The 27,875-nt window shown below is 45.8% G+C and overlaps 1 protein-coding gene across 3 annotated transcripts in view; it reads left to right on the top strand.

Moving 5' to 3' along the window:
- GOLGA3 (golgin A3) overlaps positions 1 to 27,875 on the top strand; it is a 212,659-nt gene that overhangs the window by 131,694 nt on the left and 53,090 nt on the right. For all 3 annotated transcript variants that reach the window (XM_063964700.1, XM_063964702.1, XM_063964703.1), the window contains exons 13-16: positions 12,348 to 12,611; positions 21,530 to 21,624; positions 21,990 to 22,206; positions 22,296 to 22,439. In XM_063964700.1, coding sequence (XP_063820770.1) covers positions 12,348 to 12,611; positions 21,530 to 21,624; positions 21,990 to 22,206; positions 22,296 to 22,439 — 720 coding nt within the window. The remainder of the gene's footprint in view (positions 1 to 12,347; positions 12,612 to 21,529; positions 21,625 to 21,989; positions 22,207 to 22,295; positions 22,440 to 27,875) is intronic.

Here is a 27,875-nt window from a genome sequence, read left to right on the forward strand (position 1 = left end):
ACTTCAAGAGTTTAAAGGTGTGGGCTGGCTCCTCCCTCTATGCCCCTCCCACCAGACTCCGTTTAGAAAATGTGCCCGGATGAGCCGGTCACAGCTAAGGGAGCTCTACAGAGTTCTCTTAGTAAAGAGTAATTTTTTCTTTCTTTTCAGTTTTTTTTATTTTACAGGGAGGCTGTTGGCGACAGCCTCCCTGCAGCGTGGGACTGGGGAGGGGGAGCAGTGTCCACCCTGCGGGGTCTTGAGACACTGCTCCCGCTGACTGGATGTTGGCTCCAGAGGGGTCTGATCGCGCCCCGCCGCAGGGGAACGCTCGCCCCTGCAGCAAGCCGCCACCCCCTCAGAAGCTGAAGCGTGGCGAGTAAGTCACTGTCCCCCCTTGCAAGCGGGGGGACAGTGTGAAGAGGGCGGCTGCAGGGTCAGGAGCGCGGTTGTTCCCACGCTCCTGGAAGGCTCAGCGGTACCTTGGTGCCGTGCTGGGAGGCAGCGCCCTGGGCCAGCTCCAGACCCTACACTGTTTGGTTTTTTTTCAGCATGTCGGGGTCTGCGGACCCAGGTTGCAAAATCCTCCGGACCAGTATAATCTTCATGTGAGCGGGAAGACAGCGCCATTGAAGGGGGTGGAGCTTCTCCGAGCGGACCCAGCCATTTTTCCTGCCTGCAGTCACGGTTCACTGGATCCAGGTCCCTCCAGAGCTTTCTCCAGCAGCCTGTACAGTACCAGGGGGCTGTAGAGGGGAGGGGAGGCTGCATAAAGGCTGTGTCTCCTATTAAGGGACACAGTCAGCGCAGGAAAGGGACTCCCTTTGCCTGAAAAGCGCTGTGTGTGCATTGGCTCCAGTCTCTGTGTCTCTGCCATTTTTTTTTTGGGGGGGGGGGGGGGGGTGGGGGGGTGTTGATGCGCCAAACACTCTCAGGTGCAACAGCACTATGCTTTGGGGATCATAGGCGCCAGGACTAGGTAGAGGCCGCGATCCTTAAAGTTTAAGTCAACAGGGGGAATTAGACGCTCTCCTGGCCGCCCCTTCCCCAAGTTCATGACCAGTTTCCGTGTGTCTCCCGTCCATGAACTGAATGACCTCACTTCCGTCTCAGACGCTACCATGAGGGTACTCGGTCGCAGCTTAGACGCTGCGGTTGTGTACACTAGAAATTGCCGGACCGAGTCGCAGGCCTTAGCGTCTGCATACACGTGGCATTCACTGAGCGTCCGTGTCCGTTAGTGAGCGTCCGTGTCGCTTATCAGTTATCAGAACGACAGTGTACACCAGTAGCGTCTGAATCCACTCAGCGTCTTGCGAGCGTATTTGATGGATATTGAAGTGTGGTGAGTCTCCCTGTATCCCGCTCTATGGAGGAAGGGTTATACAGTACTAAAAATTCTCTCTACTTGTTAGTATGAATTGTTAATTTTGGTACATATTGCATATGAGACCTGTATATTACTGTTGTTTCTGCATGTTATGTTTGAAAAAAAACAGTTAAAAACAGAAATACAATTTTCCTACTTACTTGTAAGTTATTATGATGGTGATTGTATTCTCATAGGACAATGTTTTAATGCTTTAACATGTGACTGCTAGTATGTGTGCTGACTTTATGTTGTCAGTCCTGTTCTGAACCTCAAAACAGGTGCACGGTTGTGGTCAGATTGATCTCACTTCTATATATCTATATATAGGTGATTTTCAGTCACAAATTGTGTAGTCATAAACAGAATATTACCATGTCTGTGAGCGGCAAAAGTGACAAGGAGAATTTATCATGCACTCCTACATCCCGAACATGTTTATCTTGTAAAACAGGGTTAATTGGTATAGGCCAGTTGGTCACTTATGAGGGGTTATGTGCGAACTGTTTTGCTTTTCAGCAAAGTAAAAAACAGGAATTGGTTCAACAACCAGCAGAGCCACCATGGAGTATGTTCGCACAGACTTTGTCTTCAATAGCGGACAGGTTAACTCCGGCAGCACCACCCCAGGGGATAGGTTACACTGTTAACCCATACATGCAGCTCCCTTCCTACGGTTTGGTTCCAGTAGCCTCTACAAGTAAGAAAAAAACTGTGTTCCCTAATGCACACCGAGTGAATAATATTACTACATAATAATAGTCAGATAATACGGAGATCTTAGTTGCGTATATCTGCAGATATAGGGTTAAGCCCCCAGGCCGATCGACAAGGCTTCTCCGTCACTGGGGGTCCCTAATACTAGGTATGGGCCCGGGGTGCCTCTACAAGTAACCAAGGGACAGGTAAGACTAAGACAGATGCGTCTATGTGGCAGACTACACAAGATGATACAACAGATCATGATACAGTATATTCAAATACTCCGTATGATGATCAGTCGCAGAGTTTTAGTTCAGAGGATGTAGCTGAACTTATTAATGCTATGAAGGCTGTTCTCTCTTTGGAGGAATCAGCCAAAACAGTGTCAAAATCTAAAGCACCTGTGTTTAAACGAACAAAGACAGTTAAAACTGAATTCCCAGCGTCAGATGATCTGACGGAAATGATGGAAGAATCTTGGCCGACGCCCAGTAAAAAGTATAAGATTCCAAAAAAATGGGATTCTTATTATCCATTTCCAGCTGCGGATTGTTCGAAAAGAGAAGTTCCTCCGAAAGTAGAGGCACATGTACTGCGACTTGTGCATAAATCTCATTTACCACTGTCATCTACCTCACTAAATGATGTCACAGACAGAAGGGTAGATAGCTTCTTGAAAAATACATTTTCTCTCTCAAGAGCAGTGGTAAGACCTGCTATGGCTTCGGCCTGGATAGCAAAGGCAGTGGGTGAATGGATAGAGGAATTAGAGAATGGCCTCTCTCCTCCTAATAGGGAGCAAGAGTATCATTTAAGCCGTTTAAGACAAGCTGCCCAATATTTGGAAGAAGCAGCAATTGATATGGGTACGATTGCTTCTAAAGCGTCAGCCTTGCCAGTAGCCGCTCGTAGAGCAGTTTGGCTACGTACTTGGAAAGCAGATGCTGAATCCAAGAAAGAATTGGAAGCATTGCCTTTCATTGGTAATATATTGTTTGGAAAACAATTGTCTGATATTCTAGAATCGGAAGCTGAATCGAAGAAGGTCAGATTTCCGGCTAGTTATAACCCTAAGACTAAGGGTTCAAAGTTTCGGCCATTTCGATGGCAAGGCAAAGCGAAAGCTAAAGAGGAGTCTAAGCAACCCCAGTTCAATAGATCGGCCAGGGGTAGGAAGCAATGGGCTAGTAGAAAGCCAGCTTCCAAGCCTGAACAGAAACCCTCAGCCTGAAGAGACGGGCATCCGCCTGGAGGACTCCAGGGTTGGGGGCCAACTCCTTCATTTTGCACACATATGGCAACAATCGACAACAGATGCTTGGGTGCAGAAGGTGGTATCTCACGGGTATGGTTCCCATTCAGGAGGCAATCTCCTCAAAGATTTTTTTGCACCAGCCCGTCTCGTATAGAGTGGAAGGCCAATGCCCTGCAAGAAGCAGTCCAAAAATTACTGCAGTCAGGTGTGATTGTCCCAGTACCTCCATCACAAAGGGGACAGGGGTTTTACTCCAATCTATTTTTGATTCAGAAGCCAAATGGGTCATTCCGACCAATTCTCAATCTCAAAATGTTAAACAAATACATTTGGATTCCAAGGTTCCACATGGAGACATTACGCTCCATGATGTTGGCTATGGAATCGGGAGATTACATGGTATCTCTGGATATACAGGATGCTTACCTACATGTGCCTATAGCACGGTTGCATCAGTGTTACCTCAGGTTTGCCATCCTCCAGGAACATTTTCAGTTCCAAGCCTTGCCCTTCGGGCTAGCAACAGCACCCAGGGTGTTTTACCAAGATTATGGTGGTTATGGCAACTTATCTCCGCAAGCAGGGGATAAGAATATTTCCATACCTCGACGACCTGTTAATCCTAGCACATTCGCAGGAGTTACTTTTGAGCCATCTTCAACAGACAGTTTGTTTACAGAGACACGGGGGGCTCATAAATTGGGAAAAGTCGTCCCTGAGTCCGTCACAGCGGATGGTTCATTTGGGGGCCATATTGGATTCAGACCTACAGAAAGTTCTCTTACCAGAGAAAAAGATAGTCAAGGTACAGGTCATGACTCAGGAAGCGTTGCACACTCAGACAATGTTAGTCCATGCAGCAATGCGACTGTTGGGTCTGATGGTATCAACCCTCGACATGGTGGAATATGCGCAATTCCACTCCAGACCATTACAGCACCTTATTCTGACCAAATGGAACGGAAATAATCAGACAATAAAAAAGCAGATGATAAAGTTTCCAGTAAACGTAAAAAGGTCTCTAGCGTGGTGGCTACAGACAGACCATTTAAACAAGGGGAGACCCTTTTGGATAAAAGAATAGCAAATCCTGACAACAGATGCCAATCTTCAAGGCTGGGGAGCGGTACTCGAAAGCCTTTGGTTCCAGGGAAAATGGTCCATAAGGGAAAGTCGCCTGCCAATAAATCTGTTGGAAATGAGGGCCATTTATATGGCGCTAGTTCAGGCAAAGGACAGTCTGCAAGAAAGACCGGTCCAGATTTGCTCAGACAATGCGACAGCAGTAGCGTACCTCAATCATCAGGGAGGAACTCACAGCAAAAGATTGATGGAGGAAGTAACTCCCATACTAAGGTGGGCAGAACTCCATCTTCCAGCATTGTCAGCAGTGTTTGTTCCAGGTGTACTGAACTGGGAAGCGGATTTTCTCAGTCGACACACCATTCAGGAAACAGAATGTGCATTACACCCAGAAGTGTTTCAGACCATAGTGAACAGATGGGGTCTACCGGGGAGAGATCTCATGGCGTCTCGTCTAAACCACAAAGTTCCGAGGTACAGATCAAGAACAAAGGATCCTGGAGCGGTCCTTGTAGACGCACTGTCAGTAAAATGGAAATTTCATCTGGCGTATCTGTTCCCTCCAATCTCTCTGTTACCCATAGTAGTGAGAAAAATAAAGCAAGCAAATGGAGCCATAATTCTAATAGCTCCAGCTTGACCAAGAAGGCATTGGTACACAGATCTACTGAGAATGTCCGTGGAAGCTCTGATACTGCTCCCTCAACATCCAGACCTTGTTGTCACAGCCATCTGGATCGTCTGTCTTTGACGGCGTGGCTGTTGAAATCTCTATCTTAGAAGCTAGAGGATTTTCAAAACAAGTAATTCAAACTATACTTAAAGCAAGAAAGCCTTCTTCAGCTTGTATTTATCATCGAATATGGCAAGCCTATATTCATTGGTATAGTGAAAAAAGTTTGAATCCAAGATCTTTTAAAGTATCCTGGATTTTGGATTTCCTTCAAGCAGGATTGGATAAGGGGTTGAAAGTAGCATCCTTGAGAGTTCAAGTATCAGCATTAATTGTATGGTTTCAGTGAAAGATTGCTGATTTACAGGATGTGCGTACTTTCTTTCAGGGAGTTGTACACATTCAACCTCCATTTGTTCCTCCTGCAGCTCCCTGGGATTTGAATCTAGTTTTAAAATTCCTTCAGGGACCTCCGTTTGAATTACTTAAGAGAGCAGATCTTAAATGGTTAACGGCTAAAGTACTCTTTCTACTGGCAATGGCCTCAGCTAGAAGAGGAGCGCTGTCGTGTAAGTCTCCTTTCCTAAGTTTTTTCCAGATAAAGCCGTTTTCAGAATTAGATCTGGTTATCTTCCGAAGGTGGTTTCAAAGTTTCACCTTAATGAAGAGATTGTAGTCCCAGCTTTTCAGGTATCGGGACTTTCAGCGGGAGAAGCGTCGCTGGACGTAGTCCGAGCATTAAGAATCTACATAGATCGTACTAGTGCCATCAGAAAAACAGACTCTCTCTTCATCCTCTACGGATTTCATAGAAGAGGATGGCCTGCTAGTTAACAGACTCTGGTAAGATGTCTCTCGAATGGTAATATCAGAAGCTTATTCTCATGCAGATCTCCCTACTCGGGCTAATGTCTCTGCTCACTCTACACGTCAGGTAGGTCCTTCATGGGCAGCACAACAGGGTGCTTCAGCAGAACAGATTTGTAAGGCAGCCACATGGTCTTCCATAAACACATTCATCAGACATTATGCCTTGGATACTTTTGCCTCATGACGCAGAATTCGGGCGAAAGGTCCTCCTGTGTAATCAGAAGGGTCCCCACCACTTAAAATGGCTTTGGGAATCCCAATGTTATCCTGTGGATAACCTGTGGACCCAGCCAGAGAAATAGACGTTATGGTAAGAACTTACCGTTGATAACGTGATTTCTCTTATGTCCACAGGTATCCACAGGGCCCTGACGCACCTGATTTGAGGATCTTGACAATCACTAAACCTCTTCCCTCTTGTATGGAAGGGTGTGTATGTGTGTTCTTATCGCCTAAATAGGTTTCTACCTGATGCTCCTGCCTAATTGCTGTGGAAAGAATTGATTTGACTGAGTCAGTGGGCGGGATTATATGGTGAAGCCCCAATGCATCCTGGGAGGCCAGAAAGCTTGTGACCGTTTGGTGCCATTTCCGCTGTCGCTCCGGCATATCCCAATGTTATCCTGTGGACATAAGAGAAATCACGTTATCAACGGTAAGTTCTTACCATAACGTCTATTTCTGATAGGGTGGCTAGGACTGAGCATGCCACTTAGGTCCTCCAGTCCTCTATGGTGGTATGGTCTGATTCTGCCTCCTCAGGGACCCCTGCGGTACATTTTTATAAACGTGCGCTTGCAATTATGCAGGATGACACGGACACCGACTCTGACGCTGCAGACGGTGATTGGGATGTGTTGCAGGGGACGGCATCACTTGCCAAGGGGGTGCAGTTGATGATTGAAGCTGTCAGGGATGTTTTACACATTTCAGACACAGCTCCGGAACAGGTGGAGGAGGCCGTCTTCACAGATAATAAGAAGCCCCCCCCTCACTTTCCCGGCATCCAAAGAATTGAATGCTATCTTTGAAAAGGCATGGGAAACTCCGGAAAAGAAATTCCAGATTCCCAAGAGGGTTTTGGTGGCTTTCCCCTTCCCAGAGGAAGATAGTAAGAGATGGGAGTCCCCGCTGATAGTTGACGCCTCTGTATCCAGACTGTCCAAGCAGGTGGTATTACCTGTCCCGGGATCTACTGCATTAAAGGACCCGGCAGATCGCAAGTTGGATGCTACGCTGAAATCCATTTACACGGCTTCAGGGGCTATATTGCGGCCTACTGTAGCCTGTGTTTGTATTGCTAAAGCTATCGCCAGGTGGTCAATTACTCTGCAGGAGGAATCGACCACGCTGGACAAAGGTGACGTTGATTTATTTTTACGTAATATTCAGGATTCTGCAGGATTCCTGGTGAATTCCATGAAGGATCTGGGTTCCATGGCTGTGGGGATCTCCTCCATGTCTGTCTCGGCTCGCAGAGGTCTCTGGCTACGCAATTGGTCTGCGGACGCGGAATCCAGGAAGTGTGTGGAGGGCCTACCATACAAAGGCCAGGCTCTCTTTGGGGAGGCGCTGGATGCATGGATTGCCACGGCTACCGCGGGTAAGTCTCCTTTTCTCCCCTCAGCTGCACCGGCTACGAAGAAGCCTTTTTCATCTACCGCGTCAGTCTTTTCGGCCCGCAAGGCCTAGAAAGAATAAGCCTTCGAACACCTTCTTCAGAGGTGTTCATACCAAAGGAAAGAAACCTGCTCCCGCAGATTCCCAGACCCAGAAGCCCGCTTCTGATACCCCGATGTCCTCCGCATGACTGTGGACTGCTAGGCCTGGAGGACAGTCAGGTGGGGGCGAGACTCTGGCAGTACAGCCACGTCTGGGTGTCGTCGGGTCTGGACCCCTGGGTACTGGATATAGTATCCAGGGGGTACAACTGGAGTTTCAGGATCCCTCGCCTCACTGTTTCTTCAATTCAAGCTTGCCAGCGCTGCTGGCGGACAGGACGATTCTGCTGGAGGCCATCAGAAAATTGGTGGTATCAAAGGTCATTGTTGAGGTCCCTCTTCAGCAGCGGCACACAGGTTATTATTCGAACCTTTTTGTGGTACCAAAACCGGATGGTTCGGTACGTCCTATTCTAAATGTTAAAATTTTTGAACCCTTATTTCAAGGAGTTAAAATTCAAGATGGAATATCTGCGAGCTGTCATTTCGGGGCTGTCGGAAGGGGGAGTTCCTTGTGTCCCTAGACATCAAGGATGCTTACCTCCACATTCCCATTTGGGCGCCGCATCAAGCTTATCTCAGGTTTGCGCTGATGGACGATCACTATTAGTTCCAGGCGCTGCCGTTTGGCCTCTCAACAGATCTTCACCAAGGTGATGGCGGAGATGATGGTTCTCCTCCGCAAACGGGGTGAACATAATTCCATATCTGGACGATCTCCTGATCAAGGCGTCATCCAGGGATAGGTTGTTGCGGTCCATCGCGCTCACGACACAGCTGCTCAGGACGCACGGTTGGATCCTGAACTTTCCGAAGTCTCATCTGGAGCCGACAAGGCGGCTGTCTTTCCTGGGAATGATCCTCGACACAGAATTGAAGGGGGTATTTCTCCCGGCGGAGAAAGCGTTGGTGATTCAGACAATGGTCCGGGATGTCCTAAGGCCTACCCGGGTATCGGTTCATCAATGCATACGCCTCCTGGGGAAGATGGTTGCTGCCTACGAGGCTCAGCAGTACGGCAGGTTTCATGCCCGACCTTTTCAACTGGACCTATTGGACCTGTGGTCGGGCTCTCACCTACACATGCACAAGAGGATACGCCTGTCTCCGAAAGCCAGGATTTCACTCCTCTGGTGGCTGCAACTTCCAAACCTTCTGGAAGGGCGAAGGTTCAGAATTCAAGACTGGATCCTTTTAACCACAGATGCAAGTCTAAGAGGTTGGGGAGCAGTCGCTCTGAGGGAAACCTTTCAGGGACGATGGCCGGATCAAGAGTCGCTTCTCCCGATAAACATCCTGGAACTCAGGGCCGTGTACAACGCCCTTCTGCAAGCAGCACACCTTCTACAGGATCGGGCTGTTCAGGTGCAGTCGGACAATGTGACCACAGTGGCCTACATAAACCGACAAGGCGGAACAGCGGGGCTGCCATGGCAGAGGTGTCAAAAATCCTTAGCTGAGCAGAAAGGCACGCGGTGGCGATGTCGGCAATCTTCATTCCGGGCGTAGACAACTGAGAACCAGTCTTCCTCAGCAGATACGACCTCCATCCAGGAGAGTAGGGTCTCCATACGGAGTTGTTCGAGGAGGTAACCAGTTGGTGGGGGGTTCCCCACATAGACATGATGGTCTCACGCCTCAACAAAAAGCTACGGAGGTACTGTTCAAGGTCAAGAGACCCAGAGGCGGTGGCGGTGGACGCGCTGGTAACACCGTGGGTGTTCAAGTCAGTGTATGTGTTTCCTCCACTTCCTCTGATACCAAGGGTTCTTCAGCTCGTGAGAAGAACAAAGGTCCTGGCAATCCTTATTGCTCCGGACTGGCCCAGGAGGGCTTGGTACGCGGATCTGCTGGATCTTCTGCTGGAAGATCCACGGTCTTTACCTCTTCGGGAGGATCTGCTTCTGCAGGGGCCGTTCGCTTATCAAGACTTACCGCGGCTACGTTTGATGGCATGGCGGTTGAACGCCAGATCTTAGCTCGGAAAGGTATCCTGAGTGAGGTCATTCCTACCCTGATACAGGCCAGGAAGGGGGTAACGTCTAAGCATTACCATTGCATTTGGAAAAAATATATTTCTTGGTGTGAGGCCAGGAAGTTTCCGGCGGTGGAATTTCAACTTGGTCGTTTTCTCCTTTTCCTGCAAGCGGGGGTGGATATGGTACTGAGACTGGGTTCCATCAAGGTCCAGATCCCTGCTTTGTCCATCTTCTTACAAAAACAATTGGCTATTCTTCCAGAAGTTCAGAACTTTTTGAAAGGGGTTCTACACATCCAGCCTCCCTTTGTGGCGCCTACGGCTCCATGGGATCTGGATGTGGTGCTGCAGTTCCTGCAATCTGCTTGGTTTGAGCCTCTACAGAAGGCTGATCTCAAGTTTCTCACGTGGAAGGCGGTCACTTTGTTGGCCTTGGCTTCTGCACGTCGCGTGTCAGAATTGGGGGCTTTATCTTGTAAAAGTCCCTATCTAATCTTCCATGAAGACAGGGCGGAACTTAGGACTCGTCCACAGTTCCTGCCTAAGGTTGTGTTGGCTTTTCACATCAACCAACCTATTGTGGTGCCAGTGGCTACTGACTCCTCAATTACTTCAAAGGCCTTGGATGTAGTGAGGAATTTGAAGATTTACGTGAAGAGGACGGCTCGTCATAGGAAAAGTGACTCTCTGTTTGTCCTCTATGATCCAAAGAAAATTGGATGTCCTGCTTCTAAGCAGTCGATTTCACGCTGGATCAGGTTCACTATCCAGCATGCTTATTCCACGGCAGGACTGCCGTGTCCAAAATCCGTAAAGGCCCACTCTACTCGTAAAGTGGGCTCTTCCTGGGCAGCTGCCCGAGGTGTCTCGGCAGTACAACTCTGTCGAGCAGCTACTTGGTCTGGGTTGAATACGTTTGCCAAGTTTTACAAGTTCGATACTCTGGCCTCTGATGACCTCAAGTTTGGTCAGGCAGTGTTGCAGGAGCCTCCGCGCTCTCCCTCCCGTTCTGCGAGCTTTGGTACATCCCCATGGTACTAATATGGACCCCAGCATCCTCTAGGACGTAAGAGAAAATAGGTTTTTTGTTACCTACCGGTAAATCCTTTTCTCGTAGTCCGTAGAGGATGCTGGACGCCCGCTCAGCGCTTTTTCCTGCTTTTGTTTTCTGGTTCAGTGTTACCTGGTTCCTAGGTAAGTTCTGCGTTATTTACTGTTTCAGCTGCTGCTGAAGTTTATTCCGGCATGTTGGCCGGATTTTCATGTTTGTGTGAGCTGGTATGAATCTCACCACTATCTGTGTAATTCCTTCTCTCGAAGACTGAGTCTGGTGAAAGGGGCATAGAGGGAGGAGCCAGCCCACACCTTTAAACTCTTAAAGTGCCAATGGCTCCTGGTGGACCCGTCTATACCCTATGGTACTAATATGGACCCCAGCATCCTCTACGGACTACGAGAAAAGGATTTACCGGTAGGTAACCAAAATCCTATTTTCTGGTCGCAATCACTCCTGCATATTGAGTGTGAGCATTTCATGCATTGTGATGTAAGCAACCTCTTTTGAACGTACAGTATACAGGGATAAAGTGCTATTGTGACCCAATCCTGGACTCTTACCTAAGCTAGCTTCTACTTTTACAAATTAGTTACACTTACACTGTTCAGAACTAATCCACCACTGTTTTCATATATTGTTCTGGTATGTCCACAATGTGATGGCTTTCATGGAGTTTGAAAACGAAATAGCCAAATTATTACCATTTATTTCCATTTAAGGATCTGATATGGAGTATTCAATGCCTGGACAAACCAGACAGGTTTTAGCCCCGTTCCCGACAATGCCAGTCCGACTTTTTTTAAAGTCTGATTGACATTGTCGGAAACAGGGCTAAAACCTGTCTGGTTTAGTCGCCAATCCGCATGCTTTCCGACAAGTCAGATTTACCGACTTGTCGGAAAAAATGGGGCCGCATTGAATAGGTCGGAACCCCTTCCAACTTAAAACAGTCAGAATCTCACGTCTTTCCGACAAGACGGCAGTTTCCGACTTCAATTGAATAGACCCCTTTGAAGGGAATAACACACTTTCCTGGGGTGTTATTTTTTTTTTCTGCCTCTGCTCAGATGAATATTGTGTTAATCCAGGTGTTATAGCCGCCAAGATAAAGAAATTAATGGTAATATTGTGACTATTTACCATGGCAAATAATTCACTGCTATAAACTGCTGCAAATAAGTGTCTATATAGAATGGAATAGTGACCATAAAAATCTGTGGGGTCGATTCAATTCACAGACAGTTTAATAGCTCACGGCGCTATTCAATACAGCGCCAAGTGACACTCAATTGTCGGGAATTCTTCCCCCCCCCCCCAAATCGGACAAAAGTGCTGCCGCGCGGCCGGCGCAAAGCATCGCGGTGGGGAGTTAAATCGGAAAATGCCCGTTCTCCCGACAAATCAACCTGTTAAGTCCGGGAGAATGGGCCTTCGACGACTTAACTTGAGCTGAATTGAATAGCGCCGGGAGCTAACTCCCAGCGCTATTCAACTGTCTGTGAATTGAATCGACCCCTATATGTTTAAAATTGGATTTCTGGTATTTTCCGTTCAAAACTTGTTAAAAAAAAAAATACAAAATATTAATTTTTCTTCCTTCCTCTGTTGTAAGGATTGTTTTTTCTTTTTTATTTTTTTTATTTTGTTTATGCAATGATAGGTTATGGTAGAAGCATATCGCAGAGATGCCAGCTCCAAGGATCAACTCATCAGTGAGCTGAAAACCACCAAGAAAAAGCTAGATTCAGAGGTGAAAGAGCTAAGACGAGAGATGCTAAAGCTTCACAGTGACAAATCAGCAGCAGATTTGGAACAGGCTCGGATTATAAAGGAAATGTCTAAATTGCAGCAACAAGTGGAAGAGCTTGAATCCCATCTTCAGGCTGCACAGAATGACAGAGATGATATGGAAATTCGCTTACAGGTTTGTGTGATGAAATCTTTGTAATGCTGACCATACACTAGGTTGATATCGTGTGTTAATTCATGATTTTGCCGCCTCATACTAGGCATCATCTGCAGGTATTTGGTACGATGCAATGCGGCTGAATGGTGGGTCGAATGTTGCATCCTCTGATCATACGTGCAGCCCATATTATCCGTTGTAATAGGGGCATGTTTTAGGCACATACGATGCATTGTACGATTTTGAGTGGCATTTTTTTGTTTTTGTGAGGCACACTATCGATTGTTTGACAAACAATGTGCTAACAACCAGTTGTTAATCATGAGGCCAAGAGTTCCAGGGAGATGCCAGAGAGTTCAAGTGAAATTGTAAGATGACTTGCATCGGATGCTGGTCGTCCTAATGTATGGCCAGCACAACAGAATCGAATATAATCTATAATATTGTGAAATCCCAGTAAAGTTGCTAATCATATAAAATGTTGTGTATTGCATGAGTTACTGTAGCTTCAGTTTCTGCATTCATCATTAAAGGAATTATTTAAAAAAAAAAATTCAGTCAGCCACTAGGGGACACTGGCACACTTAAAGACTGTGGGGTGATGATGGTGGCTTATTGGGAGCTGGCACTTTAAATAATCTAAAAAGTGTAACAGGCTCCTCCCCCTCTATCCCCCATCATCCCTCAGTTTTGAATTTGTGCCGAGGGAGCTGGTCACAACTTACTGAGCTCCAGCTCAACTTCTATATTTTACTTTATTTTAGTTTACCTTCTTTATTATTTTAAGGGGCTTAGTTTCCCTAGACCTCAGGAGACCCTTCGCCACTTAGAATGAGAAGTGGGGTCCGGGTCCAGCATCAGCAGCATCACGTTGCATGGGAAAACAGCGCTTAACATAGAAGCACTGATTTTCCACAGAGCACTGACTGACATCCTCCTGAGGTCCAGACATCTGGTTGAGTGCTTATTCCTCCAGCACTCACGCTCAGTGGCTGTGTCTCCCGTTCAGCCTGTCAATCATACAAAAGGTGCTCTTCTCAGCTAGTCAGTTCTGTCAATGGCAACAATGTTTATTTTTCTCTCCACAGTGTACAGTGACAGGTGCACCTGTCTTCTAACTGCCAGAAATTAAAGCCTGCACATAGAATACAGGCTGGTGGATGTGGGAGTTTAGTATAGGGGAGTAATGCATTATATACCTCCCTCTATCCTTCTGATAGCTCTCTCTCTGTCTCTATTGTTGAGAGTGCTGGTGTTAATTGTTTGTGACTCTACGCTGTCTGTCACAGTGGCAGACAAGGGACCAGCGAACAAGGCGTCACAAAAACTTTGTCTGTGCTAAGTGTAACAAAAAAGCTCACACAGATAACTCCTCCTCATGTGAAGCATGTGCTTCAGAGGTTACATTAGTGAATCCGTCCCAAGACGCTGATTTTCCTCCCTGGGCGGTAGCGCTGACAGGAACCATTTCTCAATTACTTTGAGTTGGCTGCTTTACGGAAGACTCGTGAGACGGTTACGGATTTTCCTCAAAATGATGTCCCCTCTACTGCTATGGAACCGGCCTGGGTAGCAGGACTAACCAAGTCAGTTGAGGGTCTCGCAAAGCGCTTGGATAAACAGCCACAGGCAGTGTCTAAGGCTAAGAAGCGTCAAGTACCATTACTTCTGCAGTCCGATGAATCAGGAGACTAACTTCTCTCTACAGACGAGGCTGAAGAAGATGAACAGGAGTTGGGAGAGATTACTGACGCGGACAAGGAATTTTCTCCGGAATCTTCCCAAGGGGTTGAAACTCTGATTTTAGCAATAAAACAGGTTTTGAACATCTCCGAAGCTACGGCACCGGATTCGCCAGATACGGCTTCATTTGGTAGAAAACAGCGTTCATCAGTCACTTATCCTTTTTCGAAAAAGCTCTGTGATCAACTGACCGAGGCATGGAAAAACCCAGACAGACGTTGTCAGATGCCTAAGAGGTTCCTCAGTATTTATCAGTTTCCATCGTCCATGACGGATAAGTGGGAAAAGTCACCTCGGGTGGACTCCTCTCTCTACAGACTGGCAAAGAAGACTGCATTACCTGTTCCGGGTGCAACTTCCTTGAAGGACCCATCTGAGTGGAAACTGGACACCATTCTGAAATCCATTTATTTGGCTGCAGGTGTATCCCTTCGACCAGCCTTGGTGATCTCTTGGGTGAATAAAGCAGTGGAGCATTGGGCCACAAAATTAATTACGGATTTACAGAATGGAGTTCCGGTAGAGGAAATAGTTATACTAGCGGAACATATTAAGGGGTCTGCTGTATATTTAGGGTAAGCAGCTAGAGATATCGGCCAAGTGAATCTGAGAATCTCTGTGTCTACTATTGCTGCCAGAAGAGTCCTTTGGCGAAGGTCATGGCAGGTAGATGCGGAGGCACTGCCGTTTACAGGTGACATTCTTTCTGGAAAAGAGCAGGTTACATTAATTTCGCAAGCTACAAGGGAGGGGGGGGGGAGGTAAATCTACCTTTTTACCGACCCTTCCACCACCGCTTAAATGCTCTAATTCCGGAGTATCTTTTTGGTTTTTTAAATCTTTTAGAGGGCGTGGCAAAAATTCATCCTTGCGAGGCAGAGGTCGCGGCAAGCAGCTAGTTGTTGCTCGTCGGCAGGACCCCAAGCCTGCAGAAAAGACCGTGGCATGACTGTCTCCCTTCCCACTGGGGCATAAATATGGTAGGAGCGCGGCTTTGAAATTTTCAAACTGCCTGGTTCAAAATATCAGACAATGCATGGATTCGCAATATCATTTCCCGAGGGTACAAATTAGATTTCAAAGTTTTACCGCCAAAGAAATATTTTACGACAAGTCTTACAATTCTTCTGGAAAAACGGTTAGCCCTTCAAGGTGCATTAAAAATACTTAGTGGAATCGGCAGTATTAATGACTGTTCCACCGCTTCAGCGCAAAAAAGGTTATTATTCCACTCTTTTTGTAGTTCCAAAGCCAGACAGCACGGTAAGACCTATACTGAACCTAAAATCATTAAATCCGTTTCTAACTTATTACCGGTTCAAGATGGAGTCGCTCAACTCAGTGATTTTGAGCCTAGAACCCAGGGAGTTTATGATATCTCTGGATATCAAGGATGCATATCTCCACATCCCGATCTGGGAACCTCACCAAGCGTTTCTCAGATTCGCTATTCAACAAGATCATTTTCAGTTCAGAGCCTTGCCATTCGGACTGTCCGCGGCACCCAGGGTGTTCACCAAGGTCATGTCGGGGATGATGATTGCTCACCTCAGGTCATTAGGAGTCACAATAATACCATACCTAGACGACGTCCTCCTCAAGGCTCCATCCGATCTCGTTCTCCAGGAGCATGCTCTATTAACATACAATGTGTTGGTAGAGCACGGATGGATAATCATTTTTCAAAAGTCCAACTTGCAACCGTCACAGCAAATCCAGTTTCTCGGTGTGATCTTGGACACCAACGTACAGAAAGTTTTTCTGCCACAAGACAAGGCTCTGAGTATACAGAAGTTGGTCCAAGCTATTCTCAGGCCACGACTGGTATCGGTGCATTTATGCATTCGATTGCTTGGGAAAATGGTAGCTGCCTTCGAAACTCTGGAGTTCGGGTGTTTTCATTCACGGCCTTTCCAGCTGGATCTGCTACATCAATGGTCAGGGTCACATCTCCACCTTCAACAATTGGTTCGTCTATCTCCAGAGACATGACTGTTGCTTCTTTGGTGGCTCCAGTTGCACAATCACACTGCGGACAGGCGTTTTGGAGTATGGAACTGGACTCTAACAACAGATGCCAGCCTCAGGGGATGGGGAGCGGCTGTGTTGGATTTTCATCTTTAGGGCCGCTGGCCTCCACAGGAATCACTGTTGCCAATAAATGTGTTAGAACTGAGAGCGATCTACAATGCGCTGATAAAGGCCGCCCACATTCCTCGATCCAAGGTGGTAAAGGTTCAATCGGACAATGCGACTGCCATAGCGTACGTAAACAAACGGAAAGGAACTTGCAGTCGCAAGCGATGCGAGAGGTGACACGTGTTCTCCAATGGGCAGAACGCAACGCTGTAATTCTCTCTGCAGTATTCATTCCGGGAGTGGACAATTGGGAAGCTGACTACCTCAGCCGTCAGGATCTAAATCCGGGAGAATGGGCACTTCACTCAGAGGCGTTCGCTACCCTGACACGGAAGCTGTAGACGCTCAAGCGGAAGTTGTAGACGATCTGGCCGTGCCTTGGCCGTACGATGTGGTATACGTGTTTCCTCCATACCCCCTATTATCTCGAATTCTCAAGAGGCTCAAACAGGAGTAAATCACAGTGTTTTGGTGGCACCAGATTGGCCTCGGAGAACTTGGTTTTCGGACCTGCGTCTTCTGCTAGCGGACGATCCTTGGCCTCTCCCTGTGCGTCCGGATCTACTCCATCAAGGGCCTTTCGTACATCCAGATTTACCATGGCTCTAGAGGCAAACATCTTAAAATGCAAGGGGATTCCGGAATGTGTTTTTCCCACTATGTTGCGTGCACGAAAACCTGTAACGGCAGCCCATTACCATCGCATCTGGTGGCCTTATATCTCTTGGTGTGACCGAAAAGGATTTCAATCAGAGTCCTTTTGTCTCTCAAAGTTCTTGCTATTTCATCAGGCAGGTTTGGATTCTGGACTTTGTCTAGGATCATTAAAGGTTCAGGTGTCTGCCTTATCGATTTTCTTTCAAAAACGCCTGGCGCTTCTTCTGGACGTGCTAACTTTCCTACAAGGTGTCCTACGGGTACAGTCTCCATTTGTTCTTCCTACAGCTCCTTGGGATTTAAATCTGGTGCTGGATTATCTGCAGTCACCCTGTTTTGAACCCTTGGAAGAAACAGATCTTAAATATCTCACTTGGAAGACTGTTTTTCTACTGGCCATAGCTTCGGCCCGGAGGGTGTGTGAATTAAGTGCTTTGTCTTGTAAGCCTCCCTACTTGATCTTTCATCGTGATAGGGCAGAGTTGAGAACACATGCTTCTTTTCTTCCCAAGGTCGTGTCGGCCTTTCATATCAATCAGCCTATTGTGGTACCGTCCTTGCAAGAGGATTCTGGGACATTTTCTCTGGATGTAGTGAGAATGTTGAAGATATACGTGGAACGTACAGCTCTGTTCGTACTCGAAGATCTCCTGTGTAGAGGGTGGTCTGCTACTAAGCAGACCCTCGCCCGCTGGATTCGTTTGACTATTCGCCAGGCCTATATACATCACTCTAGGCGACCTCCATTATCCATTGCTGCCCATTCGACACGCTCAGTTGGTTCTGTGTGGGACGCTAGTAGGGGGGATACCACGTCTCAACTCTGTAGAGCAGCCACTTGGCCCAGTATTCATACGTTTGCCAAATTCTATAGGTTTGATACTTTTGCGGCTTCATCTTCACGGTTTGGCCGTCTTGTTTTGCAAGTTCCTCAGCGATCTCCCAACCAGGGGGGAAACTTTGGGACGTCCCCACAGTCTTGAAGTGTGCCAGTATCCCCTAGTGGCTGACTGAAAAAAGAAGATTTTGGTACTTACCGATAAATCCGTTTTTCGGAAGCCATAGGGGACACTGGCCGCCCGCCCGTTGTTGTTGTTGTTGTTGTTGTTGTTGTTGTTGTTGTTGTTGTTCTGTTAAGTTTAATTGTCATATGCTCCTCTTCCCTCGTGTAGTTTCTGTTCTCTTCCCGTCTCCTCTCGGCTAATTCATAACTGAGGGATGATGGGGGATAGAGGGGGGAGGAGCCTGTTATACTTTTTAGATTATTTAAAGAGCCAGCTCCCAATAAGCCACCATCATCACCCCACAGTCCTGAAGTATGCCAGTGTCCCCTATGGCTTCCGAAAAAGGGATTTATTGACAAGTACCAAAATCTTCCTATTTAATAGTTTCTTAAATAGTGCTATACAGTTGGAAACAGCGATAAAATAAAACAAAACAATTGGGTACAAAAGCAATAAAATAAAACTGGGTAATAACAGACAGACATAGAGGTAGGAGGGCCCTGCTCACAAGCTTACACTTTCTAGGGAAGTAGGCATTGATACACAAGGCAAAGAAAAACATGCACACTTGTTCTTCTTATATCGTTTTTCTAGCTCTTTACTTTCTTACATAGCAAAGTAATGTTTTGTAATGGCGCTACTTCCCACCAATTGAGCCCAGAACATTCCACGGTTCCTAGAGTACAAGAAAATAGTTTAAGGCATCCTAAAACGATGTGAAGAAGCTGAAAATATAGTAGCGTAGTGGTTACTTCTCTGGTGGCTGGAATGCTGCTTGAGCCAGGATGTTTAAACATCCTAGAAGTTCACAAATTAACAATAACTCTTAGACAACCATATATTGCAGTCTTAAATATTGACGCATGCAAGCCATTATCAGTGCTATATAAAAAAGTCTGGCAATTTGATACATTAATGATTGTTGTTTTAAAGCAGTTACATACTTTACATTGTGCTCACTATGCATGAGTTCCTTAATGAACAATTGATTGGCACCCATCCCCTGGAATAGTTAAGCTGTTCTACCAAGGATTCCTTTTTGTGTTTGTCCATCACTACACTCTTGATCGGCTTAGAAGTCATAGAAACAGGTTCTTGTACAGCTCATTTTTTAAATGGTCACCCCGGATGAGATGATCGTGGATGCAATTTTTCTTAAATATTTGTAACTTTAGTAGCTGGGCTAAGGGGGGGTGTTTCCATGCTCAGACTGGATCGGGAACAGTCTTGGTACATGTCGCCTACTTCAAGCTAAACTGCTTAGAAGTGCTACGCGTCCTACGAAAATAATCCCAAACTGCCATTCTATTTTTCCTCTTAACCCAGGTTAATCTGTAGAATACTTGAACTCCTCTTATCAGGAGAAGCGTGAGACTCAGGGGGACTCGGACTGTGGGACTACTTCTGTTGACCTAAGGTTGAGGAAATGGTTTTAGCCGTTTTGAAAACCCTTAATATTTAGGAATCTGTAGATGTTCTATTTCCTTGTTCAAGAGGAATAAGAAACACTATTTTTTTCTGTATGGAGAACTCATCTTCTGCTATTTTGGGACAAAATGATCAGATCTTTTGTTTGTGGGTTTGAGTCGCTATGTCTTGGACCTCCCTAAGGTTGATCCTTCCTGACCTATTAACTGCTGACAATGGAAATGCTGGAAGCACTTGGCTGGGTTGCAATCCTGGTCTAGTGTGGGCATCTATAAATGGGTTAAAGTTTTCAATTGCAGACATGTACAGTTGCTGTCCTGCCTTGCATTAAGATAAGAGAGAGAATTTGTTTTCCCTGTTTCATAGTGGTGCAGTTGCATGCTTCTCCTTTCAGAACTTCCAAAATCATATATGGCCAGGTGGTCAGGGACACCTCTACGGTGGTGGCTATAGATACAAAATCTCAGCATGTGTCGCCCCATTTTCATCTGGGATTAGACATTCATGACCACAGATGCCAGTATGTAGGGATGGACAGTAGAATTGCTGCACCTCAGACTGCAGGGACTTTGGTCCCTTGAAGAGAATACATAAATACATCCTTAAGCTCAGAAAGGTGTTCATTGCCCTGCTACAATAGCAATGAAGGTAACATCCAAGGTATTCAGCTGGCATGATACGTCCCAGGAATCTCTGCCGTATTCATCTAAGGGGTGGACAATTCGGAGTTGGGCTTCTTGAGCTGATATGTTATTAATCCTGGGGATTCGTTCCTCCATCAAGATGTCGTCAACAGGATTGTGGAGTGGTGGGGGTCAAGCAGAGGTTGATGTGGGGGTTGCCCCTAAGTTAAGACCATCACCAGCCAAACTTTTTTGTTTTCTGGTTTTAACGTCACAGTAGTTCTGTGATTCTTAAAGCTAAAGTCTATCTGAGAACTGAGAAGGTCATTTAGATCATGTTTCAGGACATTGTTCTCCTCAAAAAAACTTCCACTGTGTGGGGTAAACCAACATACTGTGATGTGACAGGAAAGGCGTTCTCCCTTCACCCTTTCAATTTGTCATAAGTCTAGTGGCCTGAAATTTGCTGGTACATTACATATACTTTTTCTTCATGGAGTGCTTCACATTCTGCTGCCCTGTGTTCCATTGGTTTAAGTTTGTATGTCTTAAACCTAGTACTTTTGACATTATGGACAATACCAAACAAGCCCCTGGAATCTATGAATTTGACATTCCTGATCTGTGGCAGTATGGATTAAAGCTATATTCTGATGGACTTAGATTTCTGAGAGAACTCCAGTTCCAGGTCACGTTATATTACACTACTGGAGCCTTCTGAGCATTGTGTTTTGGTTGAACAGCTGTACCATGCAGCAACCTGGTTCATCTATCAATATTGTCACTACATTCTCTAGATTGTGTATGTATCCAAAGATGTCAACTTTGGACATACAATATGTTTACAGCTGTGTCTGTATGTAAACCACCTCCCATAGGGTTACTTATCATTAAATACAGTTTTTTATATATATTTGGACAACACTGCATTTTCAGTCCTTATTTGCTGTATTCGGTTTGGTTTCTTTGCTTGGTTGTGTACAGTCCTATAGAAGAGAAGAGCAAGACTACAAGCAAGTTTTCAGTTTACATATTCCAGGACCAGCAACCTATACACCCTGATGTCCCCCCAAACTGTTTTCTTTTTCTCTAACTTATTACCTGTGATCATTATTAATTAATTTGATGGCGTTTTAAAAACATTCTACCATTGAATATTAGTTCACTAAATTATTGTTGTGGTAGTGCCAGTTTTGCTTGATTTATTTGATATAAATTGAAACTATGAAAATTGGAATCGGCCAGAAAGTTTGACACCTTTTTCACTTGTAGTTTGGGGCATAGATTATGATTGTACAATTAAGCTGTTATTTCCTTTTTCCATTATTCATGTCTTGTGCAGTCTATGCAGTTCGACAAAGATCAGATAAATGTTCTAACTCAAGACAACACTGCACTAAGAGAACAAGTAGAGCTGTTACAAAATGAAGCCAAAAAGTAAGTATTATTCATTTTTAGCATTTGCTAGTACAGGTTGTTGGTGTTTTGTTTTTTGTTTTTTTTAACTAATCAATACATTGTTGCAAATATTTCTGTGAATTTAAAGTTATTTAAATATTCTCATATACAAACAATGTAGGCAGCCATTTGCTCACTGAATCATTGTTTAGCCTTGAATTCATGAAGGACTATTGATGTTACTGTAACATCCTATGTGATGTCGCAAGTTCTTAGCAATTTTTTTGGCTGTATTCTCAAGAATATTGTATTGTATAGAGAAGTTATAAGGCAATTTATACATTTGGAATTACAGTATTATAATGTTGTAATATTTCAAACCTACTCTTGTCTATTATTTGAAGAGCAATCACAGAGCAAAAGCAAAGAATGAAGCGACTGGGTTCAGACCTGTCCAGTGCTCAGAAAGATATTAAAGTCAAACACAAAGCATATGAGAATGCAGTGGGTATCCTGAGTCGCCGTCTCCAGGAAGCACTGACTGCGAAAGAGACTGCGGAAGCTGAGCTCAATAAGCTTAAAGCACAAATCTCAGAAGGAGGGGACAGTCAAGCCTTTCAGGTACCATAGGGAATATTGGGGACAGGCAATATGGTAATGTTTTTCTTTGTTTTTTTTTGTTTATAATAAATATATCCTCTTGCTCTCAGGAAAAACTAAAAGGTTTGAAAAGTGAACTGCAGGCTGTAAGCCATAGTAAGGCAATGTTGGAGCGTGAGCTACAAGAGATCATATCGTTGACCAGCCAGGAACTGGAGGAGTATCGTGAGAAGGTTATGGAGCTGGAGGATGAGGTGAGTCTGGTTTTGCTGTGAAGGCATCACTTACTGTAGTGCTGTTCATGTTTAAGGACATTGGACCAGATTCAGCTACAGTTGCAGTTTTGCTGTTTTAGCAAATTTTCAACTCCAGCTGGCTGTGACCACATTCTGGGAAGCCGCCCAGCATGCAAATATACCCGGCAGCGGTGCATCGCTGATTTGTGGAAGCCCCCCATGCCTCCGCAGCCAGGCTGAAAATGCAGGCGCGCCACCGTCATTTTTCTGGTCGCAGCGGGCATGTGTGACGTCGTGCAGCCGCACCGAACCCGTCCTCGTTTCCGGCAACACACCCGCCTAACGCTGAGTCGACTCCCTTGCAACGCTACATCGCCACCCCGTGAACGCCTTTGCCTGTCAATCAGGCAGAGGCATTCGTGTCAATGTGATCGCATTCTCCCGGCCACGCACGCACAGAATGGGACATACGCATGCGCACTGGCTGCGAACATGGGACCTGAAAAATGCACTAACAAAATTCTTGTACAGGGGCCTTATTTGAAAAGCACAGTTATATCCCTTGAGTCTTTTTTAACATGACGCAAAAACATTTAGATTCTACATGTAAAAAAAAAATATTTAAATTGTTGATAGCTTCATAACACAAATTGTGTAAATGTACATTTCTGTGTAAACTACTTGGTATGTTGGACCCTGGCAATATAGCGTCTCCAATAGAACGTTGACAAATATTTACAAAATGTTGAGCTCTGCGTTCTTCCAACAGCCTAATGTTTTAACTAGTGCAGACAAGAAATGGTCCGGTTCCATAGCTGCATATGGCATGTCTTTTAGGGCACCCACTCCTCCATCAGGTGGGGGCAGCAGCACCAGACTACCAGCTGGGGGAGTGGCAAGGTAAGTGCTTCCTCCTTCACAGTGCTAGTGAACATGTGAGGGTGTGGCGAGCGCAACGAAGCCCCTTGTGGGCTCTGTGCCAAGCTTTGCTCACCACAGGTTCTATTCCCACTCTGAGTGTCCTGGACACCCACGAGTGCCTTTTAGTCGGCATGCCAACTGTAGGGATTTTCAGGGTTCGGGATGCAGGCAGAAGTATTGTGACCGCTGGTCTCCTGACTGCCGGTCACATAACTACATCCCATTCCTCCACCTCTGCTGCTGAATCTTCAGTGAATTATCGTGTGTGTGTGTGTGTGTGTGTGTGTGTGTATTCAGCCAGGTGGAAGTGGTTAAATAGCGATGCCATAAAATTAGCTTGTTCGGGTGCAGTGCTTGGCTAAATTAAAAACAAGGATACCTCCTGCTTTGAGGTGGTTCTAAAGAACTCCTGCTTTTGTCTGGTTCTGGGAAACTCTACAAAAAGTAGTGTTGTTAGTGTTCCTTCCATGAAGACGGTGAGGTAGTGGGAGAATTCAGCATTGAGGAATCTTTGTGCTTTTGGCAAGGATTCTGCACAAGTGCATGTGGTACATAATTTAGTGCATGTGGTTTTGTGGGCACAACACCTCCAGAACTGCGAGGAGTAGGGTGAATATGACTTTGTGTTATTTAAAAGGAAGAAAAGGCAATTGTTATCTTCCAATTAAAAAACAAACAAATAAATCATTTATCTATGAACCATTTACTAAACTTTAACATATTACAGACTGTCCCAAAAGAGGACACATGTAAATTGGAAACTCTGAAAACCACCACTTTCTCATGCAGGGTCCACAGTAGTATCCTCAGGATATACACTGGGATATGAGGTAGCATCAGCGGAATGGCACCGACGATAAAAGCTTTCGGCCTCCCAGAATGCGACGGGTCAGTCTCCTATATCCCCGCCTCCTGGCTCAGGAAATTCAGTTTTTTGTTTGGTGCGGCAGGAGCCGGACCACGGTCTAGGGCTGCTGTTTTTTTTTGCAGCAATAAGCTTTTTCTTTAATTTGTTTTTATTGTCTTATTCTTTTTGAGCGATCTTTCTAAAAAGCATCTTATATGCACCTTAGAGTCGCTCCAACAACTCTCCTCCGGGTCGCAACAATGTGTACAGTGCCGTTTCGGCGGGTGTCAGTGAGTATATACTTACAAGTACAGCTGACGTTACCAGGCTGTGGCCGGAGAACGGGAAGAAGATAAGGCGTCTGTTCCGCTTAGCGGGTTAAGAGGCGAGACACAGCCGCACTCTTTTTGGGAGGAGACTACCGAACAGTCGCTGACGCGGCTGCCACCTCGGGCGCACCAGCGCTATGCCTCAGGGATCATATGCTCCAGGGATTAGTAAAAGGCCGTAATCCCTGTGGTTGGTGTGTGTGTGTGTGTGTCCCCTGATTCATGACCAGTTTCCTGCCATGAACTGATTTCCTGCTTCTGTCTGAGACGCTAGATATCTAATTGACCCAGTCGCAGCATAGGCGGCTGTATCACTGGTGCGTCTGTGTTCACTTGGGTGTCTGTGTTCACTATTTGCGTCTGGATCCACTCAGTGTTTGATAGCATATTGATCAATCCTGGAAGTGGGGTTAAGTCTCTATACCGCTCTCCTGAGGCAGGTGTTACAGCAGTAAGTCTCTACCTACCATTGGGGTACAAGTAGTTGGATAAGTGCCTGATGCATATAAATCTGGTAAACTGTCACTGCTGTATTTTTTTGCTGTGCGACTGAATACGTTAAAAGTCCTATATAAGGTAATGCAGTAATTTGTTTCTCCTACACCTGAATCTGAAATGTATCTGTAGTTGAATATATGCTCATATTGCTTATTATACTAATGTACAACTTGTGACTGATTGCTAGTGCGGCTGCTGACCTTTACTATACTATATATACTATACTATATTTCTGTCAGTTTTGCTGTCTTTGTATACACCAATCCTCAATGCTGGTGCAAGGCAGGGAGGGATCAGATTGTATATCACTTTAGCAAACTTAAAGTGAATACAATCACAAATTGTGTACCAAAGCCTCCTTAATAATCCAAGGCAGGCACAGGTTCAATTAGAACCTCCATGGGCTTCATTTGCACAAACATTATCCAGTATAGCTGAGCGGATAATTACAGCAGCTATACCAGGGATAGGTTACCCAGTTAACCCTTACATGTAACATTCCCCCTGAGTCTTATCACATCCAGTCCAGGAATCTGCAGCCTTTCAACAAAACCATGCTGAAAGGCCTGTGTAAAGTAAATCACACAGGCATGAAACAACATCTTCACAGTCTACACATGTTTCAGAAGGGGACACTTCGGAGGACGAGGATGGTTCCTCGCATTCTGGGTCTCCATACAGAGATGAGGATGAAGGTCCCAGCTCAATAGATATGCCTGAGCTAATTAATGCTATGAAAGCCATTCTATCCTTAGAGGGAGGCAGCAGAGCCTTTGTTAAAATCCAAGGCACCTGTGTTTAAATGTCCCAAGACAGTGAGAACTAAATTTCCAGAGTCAGAACAGCTGACTTAAATCATACAAGAGGCTTGGGTCACACCCAGTAAGAAGTTCAGAATTCTTAAAAAATGGAATTCTCATTATCCCCTTCCAGGTGGGGATTGTTTGAAAAGGGAGGTTGCTGCCAAAGTAGATACGCATATCATTCGGTTGGTGCGTAAATCTACATTACCTCTGCCTTCAACACCATTAAATTAAATGATGTAACAGATAGAAAGATAGAAGGTTTTCTAAAAAAAAATGTTTTCCTTGTCAGGGTCAGTGGTTAGGCCGGTCATGGCTTCAGCTTGGTTGGCGAAAGCAGTAGTGGCCTGGGCTGATGCATTAGAAGACGATCTGTCATTGGCGTCTAGAGAACAAAAGTCCCTAATTGCACTTATTAAACAGGCAGCTATTTTTATGAAAGAAGCAGCCTTGGATATGGGTACTATAGCTTCTCAAGCATCAGCCTCAGCAGTAGCAGCACACACATGGAAAGCTGACTCAGAGTCCAAAAAGGTACTAGAGTCTTTGCCTTTTACTGGAGATATTCTTTTTGGTAAAGAGTTAAACAATATTCTGGAGCCAGAAGCAGACTCTTAACCTAGTTTTCCAGCTTTTCAGTTCTTTCGGACCCAAGGAAAAGTGAAAGGAAAGGTTTACGGCAAACCGTCCCAATCAGATAAGTCTGGAAAGATTAAAAAGCATTGGGCTACCAGAAGGCCTGCTTCTAAACCAGAAGATAAGCCATAAGCCTGATGGCACGGGCCTCCACCTGGGGGACCCAGGGTGGGAGGCCGAATTCTTATATTTGCGCAGACCTGGCAGCAGTCCACCACAGATGCCTGGGTGCAAGAAGCGGTATCTCACGGTTATGCGTTTGCCTTCAAGAAACACCCTCCGCAAAGATTTTTTTTGTACCAGCTCGTCTTCTGTGGAAATGAAGGCCAGGGCTTTACAGGAGACAGTTCAGAAGTTGCTACAATCAGGGGTGATAGTAACAGTCCCTTCTACACAGCAGGGACAAGGTTTCTATTCCAACCTGTTTCTAGTACAGAAACCAAATGGGTCATACCAGCCCATTCTCAATCTCTAAGCTCTGAACAAATACATTTGGGTGCCTCGTTTTCATATGGAAACTTTACGTTGCATTATCTTGGCCGTGGAGCTGGGGGATTTTATGGTATCCCTAGATTTACAGGATGCTTAACTACATGTACCTATTGCACCGTCCCATCAATGCTATCTCAGCTTTGCTATCCTCCGGCAACATTTTCAGTTTCAGGCCCTACCATTTGGACTGGCTACAGCACCCAGAGTGTTTACCAAAATTATGGTGGTGATGGCGGCTTATCTCCGTTGCCAGGGGATAAGAATTTTCCCATACCTGGACAACCTATTAATCCTGGCTCATTCCCAGGAAACTCTCCAAGGCCATCTGCAGTTGACAATAGCTTGTTTACAAAGTCACGGCTGGCTCATAAATTGGGCGAAGACATCCCTGGTTCCGTCACAACGCATGATGCATCTGGGGGCTGTATTGGATTCCAGGCTTAAGAGAGTTTCTCTGACGTCCTAGTGGATGCTGGGAACTCCGTAAGGACCATGGGGAATAGACGGGCTCCGCAGGAGACTGGGCACTCTAAAAGAAAGATTAGGTACTATCTGGTGTGCACTGGCTCCTCCCTCTATGCCCCTCCTCCAGACCTCAGTTAGATTTCTGTGCCAGGCCGAGCTGGATGCACACTAGGGGCTCTCCTGAGCTCCTAGAAAGAAAGTATATTTTAGGTTTTTTATTTTACAGTGAGACCTGCTCGCAACAGGCTCACTGCAACGAGGGACTAAGGGGAGAAGAAGCGAACCTACCTGCTTGCAGCTAGCTTGGGCTTCTTAGGCTACTGGACACCATTAGCTCCAGAGGGATCGACCGCAGGACCCGTCCTTGGTGTTTGTTCCCGGAGCCGCGCCGCCGTCCCCCTTACAGAGCCAGAAGCATGAAGATGGTCCGGAAAATCGGCGGCAGAAGACTTCAGTCTTCACC

This window comes from Pseudophryne corroboree, chromosome 1 (genome assembly GCF_028390025.1).
Source record: "Pseudophryne corroboree isolate aPseCor3 chromosome 1, aPseCor3.hap2, whole genome shotgun sequence".
Taxonomy (NCBI): Eukaryota; Metazoa; Chordata; class Amphibia; order Anura; family Myobatrachidae; genus Pseudophryne; species Pseudophryne corroboree.